This window comes from Enhydra lutris, unplaced genomic scaffold, assembly GCF_002288905.1.
Source record: "Enhydra lutris kenyoni isolate GAN:26980312 unplaced genomic scaffold, ASM228890v2 scaffoldscaffold2, whole genome shotgun sequence".
Taxonomy (NCBI): Eukaryota; Metazoa; Chordata; class Mammalia; order Carnivora; family Mustelidae; genus Enhydra; species Enhydra lutris.
This window is the reverse complement of record NW_019154086.1, coordinates 20,755,228-20,764,649: the sequence shown is the minus strand read 5'-3', so window position 1 is coordinate 20,764,649 and position 9,422 is coordinate 20,755,228. Positions and strand designations below refer to the sequence as shown.

General features: G+C 40.5%; 1 protein-coding gene across 4 annotated transcripts; it reads left to right on the top strand.

Moving 5' to 3' along the window:
- Window positions 1–705: 705 nt before the first annotated feature.
- LOC111150724 (DAZ-associated protein 2-like) lies at window positions 706–1,688 on the top strand. 4 transcript variants are annotated; one of them, XM_022508313.1, is made up of 2 exons: window positions 706–855; window positions 934–1,688. In XM_022508313.1, the coding sequence occupies exons 1-2, from the start codon at window positions 706–708 to the stop codon at window positions 1,210–1,212; spliced, it is 429 nt and encodes a 142-aa protein (XP_022364021.1). In that variant the 3' UTR covers window positions 1,213–1,688. The 4 variants fall into 4 exon arrangements, with proteins under 4 accessions (XP_022364021.1, XP_022364013.1, XP_022363997.1 ...); XM_022508305.1 differs by having other exon boundaries at window positions 706–896; window positions 963–1,688; XM_022508289.1 differs by having other exon boundaries at window positions 706–1,006; window positions 1,084–1,688.
- Window positions 1,689–9,422: the final 7,734 nt, after the last annotated feature.

Sequence of the window (9,422 nt, the reverse complement as noted above, 5' to 3'; positions counted from 1 at the left end):
CTCTAAATTCATATGCTGGTCAGGGAGGAGAGGGGACTGAAAGTTCCAAACCCCTAAGTACCTGGGGATTCCCCTAGCAAACAGACCCATCCTTAGCTGCTCTCCAAAATTACCTTATCGATGTAAACTCAGGTATGCCTAAAAGGGGTTTGTTAGAGAATATCAAGACATCTTTATCACTCTTACCACTCAGGAAATTCAAATGTTTTAGGAGCTCTGTGCCAGAAATAGAGTGGGAGACCAATATGTATTTTTTATTATAAACAATATCACACCTCTCCAGTTGACCAAATCTAGTCTTACAATACAACACCCTGTAATGTATTGCACAAACCGGGATTCTTGAGAATAAGAAGGAACAGGATTAATAATTACATTGGAATAAGGATGCCTGGGTGACTCAGCTGGTCTAGCGTCTGACTCTTGATTTCAACTCAGGTCATGATCTCAGGATCCTGAGATTGAGCCCCACGTTGGGCTCCGCACTCAGTGCAGTGTCTGCTTGAGGTTCTATCTCCGCCCCTCCCCCCACCCTCTCTCTGTCTCTCTGTCTCTCTCTCTCAAATAAACAAAGAAAAAATCTTTAAAAAAAAAAATTACACTGGGAGGACGAATCGTCACGTGACACGCAAATGACTACGAACAGGAAGAGGACGAAAAAAATAACCGTCCGCGACGCGGAGCCAAACGGGACCAGCAGCCACCATGAACAGCAAAGATCAATATCCAATGCAGCCAACCTACCCTCTGCAGCCTCCTGGGAATCCCGTGTACCCTCAGACCTTGCATCTTCCTCAGGTTCCACCCTATACTGATGCTCCACCTGCCTACTCCGAGCTCTATCATCCAAGCTTCGTGCACCCCGGGGCCGCCACAGTCCCCACCATGTCTGCTGCATTTCCTGGCGCCTCACTGTATCTTCCCATGACCCAGTCTGTGGCTGTTGGACCGTTAGGTTCTACAATCCCTATGGCTTATTATCCAGTTGGTCCAATCTATCCGCCTGGTTCAGCCGTGCTGGTGGAAAGAGGGTATGATGCAGGTGCCAGATTTGGAGCTGGGGCTACTGCTGGCAACATTCCTCCTCCACCCCCTGGATGCCCTCCCAACGCCGCTCAGCTTGCAGTCGTACAGGGAGCCAATGTCCTCGTAACTCAGCAGAAGGGAAACTTCTTCATGGGTGGCTCAGATGGTGGCTACACCATCTGGTGAAGAACCAAGGTCACCTCCGTGCGGGGAAAGACATCACATACCTTCAGCACTTCTCACAATGTAACTGCTTTAGTCATATTAACCTGAAGTTGCAGTTTAGACACATGTTGTTGGGGTGTCTTTCTGGTGCCCAAACTTTCAGGCACTTTTCAAACTTAATAAGGAACCATGTTATGGTAGCAGTAACTCCTTAAAGCATTTTGAGGTAGGGGAGGCATCCATTCATAAAATGAATGTGGGTAAAGCAGCCCTGAGGATCTTCCTTTAATTCCTCTGGAGTACTACTGTACCATACTGGTCTTCGCTCTTAGTAATAAAACATCAAATTAGGTTTGGAAGGAACTTTGATCTTCCTAAGAATTAAAGTTGCCAAATTATTCTGATTGGTCTTTAATCTCCTTTAAGTCTTTGATTTCTATTACTTGTTATAAATGAAATGCATTAGTTGTCTGCCTTTCCCTCCTTTGCCCCATGGCGCACCCTTACCCCTAGTCTTCCAGTTCCTTCCCTCCAATCTCCATTGAATCAATGGTGCAGGACAGAAAGCCAGTCAGACTAACTTCCATCTCTCCTTGCACTTGTCCCCACTTGCCATCTTTTAACTAGTCTTTCACAAGGATCCTCTGAAACCCCCTCTGTGCCCCAAGCACAGGCCCCATTACTTCTGCTTTTGCATCTCCTCAGGCAAAAGTGGAGGGTGCCCCTCAGACCCTCCTTACAGGTTGTTTCTTCGTCTGTGAACCAAACTCCAATTTGCTTCGGTGCCAGAAAAACAGAGCTCTATTTGAACCAAGGGTATCAATGCAAACTGTAAACAGTTTTGTTTAAAAATGTGGGGGCAAGGAGGAGGATGCATTTCAAAAGCCTGATGACATTAGAGCCAAATTAGGGGAAGTTTTCGCAACCCAAAAACTGGTTACCGTTCATTGTCAGAGTATCTCATGTAGGCCTTCATGGCTCCCAAGAATTCCTCAGCCGGTTTAATGGGGTCATATTATGAGTCCCTCACTACAAAATGACTTGAGTCCAGTAAAATCTCATTAGGGTTAAGAATATTTCAGGGATCCTTAATATTTTGATTTTTGTTTTCTGAAATTGAATTTTATTTTATTTTATCTTATAATTTCAGTTCATCTAAATTTTGTGTTCTGTCCATGTGATGTTTGACTGTACCATTGACTGTTACGGAAGTTCAGCGTTGTATGTCTCTCTCTACACTGTGGTGCACTTAACTTGTGGATTTTTTACACTAAAAATGTAGAATAAAGACTATTTTGAAGATTTGAAAAAAATAATAATAATTACATTGAAATGATCAGCACAAGCAGGCCCTGCTTATATACAAACCAGGATTTATGGCAACTCTATAAATACTTCCGCTTAGACATTTCTCATCTCACTCAACAAGAAAACAGTGAATCATTGATTTTTCTAAAAAACCTGTTTTCCTCATTTTATTAAATCCCATCTGTATTTATTCCATTTGCTCAAGCCAGAAACCTGGAATCATGCCCAGTTCTCTCTTCCACTCTCTCATAACCATTTCATGAAATTTCTCTCATAGATCTACCTACAAAATATGATCCAAATATATATACTTCTCTCCTCCACCCACTCCGTAAGTCCTCCCTAGCCCATCCCCCTGTTCACTTCCTTCATACTCTGTAATTACATATTTGCTGGCTTCCTTGTCACTATGTGTCTTCTCCAGTTTACTGCCAGGGACCCTGAGGTTTGATCACCCAGTGCCTGGCATTCCCAGCACCTAACATAACAGGTACTCAATAAATGTTTATTAGATGAATGAATACACGAATAAGCAAACAGAAAAAAAAATAATCAAACATCCTACAGAATACCTTTGGGAAATACTGTTATAAATAGTGTGAAATTGAGAATAATATAGCTGGGTCTTTGTGCCCTATTAAAAAATCATCATCTGAATCTCTAAGACAAAGACCAAACAACCAAGAAAGGTCAGAGTTAGTGCTGGGAAAAGGCAAAGTGAAGCCCGGCGTGGAGAAAAGTAGAGAGACCTGGTGAATTCAAACCATTCCCTCTGTTCCTCTCCTTTGCTCTCTATATAACTCGGTTTGAATTCCATATCTTGCACTAACAGAGAAAATTCCATCAATAAAGAGGTCAAAACAATCTTTCTGATTAAGGAACACCATTCTGTCTGGCCCAAAGGGGAGCCCTGTTGATTTGGGAGTCACCACTCAGAAGCATTATCATCAGCAGTGCCATTTTTTGCTAGAGTCAGTTTGTTGCAAAAAAAATACCAGAGGAAGACTTACTCCATCACAGGAATAACACCTTGGACAGTCACCCAATAACATGCATTAACTCTTAAAACATTAACTTTAAGACAAAATTAAACTAGACAGGTAGTCTCACTTCGGTTACAACTTCATTCATGTGAATCTCTCTTTGTAAACAACCAGCTGAGTAAGGTGAGAGCTAGTAATGGGGAAAGGATGGAATGGGAGTGGGAGATGGAGAAGGGCAGGAGAACTGTGAGTTTTCATTGCCGTTTCTCATGCACACCCACACACACAATTTTTTTCACCTCCAAGAACAAACGCTCCAAGCTTGCCCTGTGGTTCCAAATTCCTAGCCTTTGGACCTACATCCCTGAATAGCCTGGGGCTGTTGTCCTAGTTGCTTCTGCCTCAGAATTACAGCTTCTGTGCCTCTGCTATTTGATATATTATTCATATGTTTATAAATTCTATTGTACAGTTTTAAAATAAAATATGTCTATGTTAAATTATATAAATATTATCTACTATAAATCATCACAAACCATATCCTTGGCATTTGGTAGTTATAAAACCTTTTTAAGAGGAGAACATTTACTTGCAAATACAGTATCTGAGGGGCACCTGGGTGGTTCAGGCGTTAAGTGACTGCCTTCGGGTCAGGTCATGATCTCAGCGTCCTAGGATCAAGCCCTGCATCGGGCTCCCTCTTCAGCAGGAAGCCTGCTTCTCTCTCTCCCACTCCCTCTGCTTGTGTTCCCTTTCTCTCTGTGCGTCTCTCTCTGTCAAATAAATAAAATCTTAAAAAAAAAATCCACTATCTGAAAGTTGCAAGTCCTGTCTTCAGAAATGGCAATGCCACCTATCATTGTGTCCAGGGCCTGAGAACACAAAGTGGGAGAAGAGCAGGTCCAGAAGTTCTGTGGCAGGCCTCCTGTGCTGGAGAGAACATCCCATTCTAGGACAGAAGCCACCGTCACCCCTCTTCTGGGACAGGGCCACAGTAAGATTACTTGGCAAGATAGCAATCATAAAGCAGTCATGCCAGTCCTTCTGCAACAGTACAGGTAATTGTGAGTGGAAGCAACAAAAACATCAACCTCAAATGGCTTAAACAAGGTGATGTAGCAGTTCATGTATTCGGAAATTCCAGAAGCAGAACAAATTTTTAAGTACAGTCCATCAAGAGCTCCACCCCCATTCCTTCGTTTCTCTGCATTCCACCTTTAAGTGATGACTCTGTCCTCACGGTGGCTTCCTTTCTAATTGCAGGTAGCAGCAACATTGATTTCCTGCTTCTTCATTCCCATCCGAGGAGAGAGACATTAACTTCACTCAACCATTAAAGTGAAGTGCTCGACTTGTTCCAGTTGGACCCATCCCAGAACTGATCACAATGGCAAGGAAGATGGGATCAGAACCACCCAGATAAGGCCAAGGTCAGTCCATTCCACCCACAATGCATAGCGGCAAGTGAATGCAGGAAGAGAGAATAAAGTAGAATGTCCATGTCCATATCCAGGCTCTGTGTTCATTTCCTCAGTCCCTATAACTTAGAACTACAAACAAAACCTTCTGAGAAACAGACTTAGCATTTTGAACCATTCTCCACCACCCCCCCATGCCTCCACACCCTCTCTTTCTTTCTCCCCCTCCATCCCTCCCACTCTCCCCACCCCGTCTCGTTCTCCCTGTCAGCTCTTATCTCCTGCTTTGTTAAAACTGATTGACCATGAAAGCAAGATAGGAAAGAGAATGAAGAAATAAGACAGGGAATGTATAATGTGTCTCTCATTTTAGAAGAAAGACTCTGGGAAAGATTCAGTGACTCAATCTGCACATTTACCCAAGGCCTGCAGCTGTGGCCAGATCTAATGCTGTGCGTAAGCAGATGTTTATGGTGATCAAGAAAAATTCTGGGGGAAATTTTGGATGACAAAGCAAATTAGGTGGATTATCCAAAGACACTATACAAGCATGGGTGATCCTCCTTCAAACCAATTACTACCCCTTGTGTTAGTCAGGCTCTCTTAGTAATTGAGAGAATAATCTAAACACATGGCAAATGTTGTGCATAATAAATATTCACTATAGCAGAGGAAAAATTGACAACAGCTTAAGTGTCCATCAATAGGCAAAGTGTTATGTCGATTTCGTACATCCATTCAATGGAACATTAAGCAGCAATATTAACTAATGGATCTGAAGTTGCTGTAATATCACAAAAAAAGGCTTGTGATTTATTACTGAGTGAAAAGAGCAGAATTTGGAATTTGGAAAATAATTATGTAAAAATGTACCTATCAGATATAATCATGTAAAACATACATCTAAAAAGAGATTGGAAAGAAATACACCAAATAATACTTGAGTTTTATTGAAATATGATTGCTCTCCACTTCTCAACTTTTCTTGTGATACTGTTACATTAACTTTATAACTGGGAAAAAAAAAAAAAGAAAGCATTATTACTTGGCAGATACCTACTTAGCCGCTTGCCCCTATGCTGGTAAAAATGTAATTACAGGGGCGCCTGTCTGGCTCAGTGGGAGGAGCACGTGACTCTTGATCTTGGGTTTGTGAGTTTGAGCCCCACGTTGGGTGAGTGATTACTTCACTTAAAAACAAAAAAACAAAAAACAAAAAAACACAGCAATGACATTTAAGTGGCCTGTCCTCAGGCACTCACTCATTTATTTAAGAAATAATTATTGAGCAATGATTACCTATTAGGCACCAAGGATGTATCAATGAATAAATGATGTGGTCCCTGCTCCTATCTTGACAGCCTGGTACAAAAGACAGACTGTAGGCAAATAATTTGTTACAAACGAGGAAAACATTTCAGTGAACTCTCAATCTTGAAGGCGTATAAGCATATACTAACTGTAGAGAAGTGGATGTAAAGAATGGAAAAAAGCCTCTAAAAATCTGTAGGAGAAATATAAATTATGCAGTGACTTTGATAAATCCTTTAATCATCTCCTAGATACGTGACCAATTGATACTAAAAGTAAAAACTTTTTAGTGTCTTCAAGACTTGTTGAGAAAAATAAATGCCTAATGTTTTAAGCCACCATAAAAAAAAAAAAATTACGGTAGGAATTGTCTCCCTTGCCCCTCAGTGCAGCGTGCATGGAAGCAGCCCAGTAAAGTTTGCCCCCGGGGCTTCGTGTCCAGCTGCGTCGGGGCGCTGTGGTCCCAAATAATGTCATAATAGGAAAGAGAACCTACTTGAAAAGGAGGTCAGAGAGGCTTCCAAGGAAGTAGTATCTAAGCTGAGATGAGAATGAGAAGGTAGCCACAAACTGCAAGTGCTGGGGCAGGGCAATTTCAGCAGAGGACCTAAGGTGAGAAAGAGCTTGGCAAGTCCTGGGAACTTGGAAGCAGGAGGCCCGAGTGGCTAGAGCACACTGCAAGAGGAGAAGAAGGGTAAAATGAGGTCGGGAGGTAAGCAAGGATCAGCTCCTGCAAAACCTTGACAAGAATTCTGGATTTTATTCTGAATACAACGTGAAACCACTGATGGGTTGTATAGAGAAGAAACATGATTCTATTTGCACTATAATTAAGCTCACCCATTGGGGGCGCCTGGGTGGCTCAGTGGGTTAAGCATCTACCTTTGGCTCAGGTCCTGTTCTCAGGATCAGGTCATGATCCCAGAGCCTTGGATGAGCCCCCACATTGGGCTCCCTGCTCAGTGGGGAGTCTGCTTCTCCCTCTCCCTCTGCCTGCCTCTCCCCCTGCTTATCCTCTCCCTCACCCCAACGTCTGTCAAACAAATACATAAAATCTAAAAAAAAAGATCACCCTTGTATTCTGGAAAATGATTTGGTGGTGAGTAGGGGACAAGATAAGCAGAGAGGCTAGTCAGGGGTGTTTACAGCCACCTGCAAAGAGATGAGTTAGACTAAAAAGCTTCAGGGTATGTTTTCAAAATAGACCAGAGCATATGGTGGAATGTGGGGAATGCTAGTCATGGATGGTGGCCAGATTAATGGTTTGAGCAACTGAGCGTACAGCAGTGGCACTTACAGAGATGGGAAAATAGAGGAAGAAATAGATTGGAGGGATAAAATGAAGAATTTGGTTAAATTTAAATAATACTGAACTGCCATATATAATCTACTTATATAATCTTTCTCTTCAGGAAGACCTTTAAAAATGGGGAATGTTTTTCACCTTTGAAATCTTAACATCCTGAACAATGCAACATGTTACAGAATACCATTAAGTATTTGTTAAGTGAACGTCATAGTTTTGCAAATATTTCATCCATTCTAATGTAATAAGATCCTAGTTATTGTGAAAAGCCTGATCTACGACTGTTTTCCTAACCAAAGCTGACAAGGAAAAATTGATTGACCATTAATTATCCTTTAACTTAAAAAGAGAGAGAAAAAGTATGAGATTCTTGTTTTTTGATTCTTTGTTTAGTTTTCTGTAGTTAAACTAAAATGGGAATTAAAAGCTTTAATGTGTGTGCTTAAATTCTTGGGCCAGCTACTGACCTACTTCAAGTGATTTTACCTCCCAGTGTTTCAGTTTCTCCATTTGCAAAAGGGAGATAATGGTAGTTGCCTTATCTCACAAGGATGTCATGAAAATAAGTCAGATAAATTGCTTTGCCCTCCTTGGAAAGGGGCTCTAGAAAGTAAGCATTATTAGATATGATGATGAATACTCACAACTTCAAAGATATTTTTAAATTGCCCCCCAAGTCTTTGAACACGTTAAGCCTATGAATAGCACTGTGTTAGGTGTTTATACATTTCTGGCAAGCTTTCACCTCTTGTTAAAGCAGTAAATGGTCTTTGAACAAATGTATTTCTCATTCTTTGATAACTACGCTTCCTTGTTTGTACACTTGAGAGATGATTATCATCTAGCATGTGAGGTCAAGTTGAACTCCTTGGTGCTATTATAGTTCAATTGCAGCTTTAATTGAGTTTTTCTTCCAAGGTTGAAAATAAGTCCTTTGGTAAGCTACTTGAGCTCTAAAAAGTGATTGTGAGATGAATGTAACTATTTTATGCAAAAGATGTGTATAATGTTTTTCACTTTAGCTACAATATCCTCATTCCAAAATTGATATGAAAAATTCAGTATTTTTAATTTCTTCATTGTTGCATTTTTTGATGTTTTCTTAAAATTGCTTTCAATAGCGATAATTATGCATTTTAACATTACAAATACAGACAGTCCATGACTTACAATGGCTCGACGTACAACTTTTTTACTTTAGGAAGGTGCAAAAGCGATATGGATACTTCTAGTAGAAACCATATTTGAAAGTTTGAATTTTGATCTTTTCCTGGGCTTTCAATATATGGTGAGATGCTCTCTCGAGATGCTGGGCAGTGACAGCAAGCCACAGGTCCCAGTCAGCCACACAATCACAGGGTGAACAACCAATACACTTAAAGCAATTCTGTATCCATACATAGTCATTCTGTTTTTTCACTTTCTGCACAGTATTCAACAAATAACATGAGATATTCAACACTTTATTATAACATAGGCTTTACTTTAGAGATTTGACCCAAGTGTAAGCTAATGTAAGTATTATGAACACATTTAAGGTAGGCTAGGGAAAGCTATGATATTCACTGGGTTAGATGTATTAAATGTATTTTTAATTTATGATACCTTCAACTTACAATGTGGCTATCAGGACATAACCCCATCTTAAGTCAAGGAAGATCTATATCAACAGCCAGGGTACACCCATAAATACCACCAAAGTAAAAATGTATAGGCCTCAAGACAGAATACAGGATAGTAAACATAGAGAACATTTCTTTCTTTTTTTTTTTTTCCAGATTATTTTATTTCTTCATTTAAATACTCTTTACGCACAAACATATTTTAGTTTTATGATTAGGGAGGAAAGCAAATAGGTCGTATACATTTCTTCAATTTCATAAATCTCTTATATGCATTCCTAGG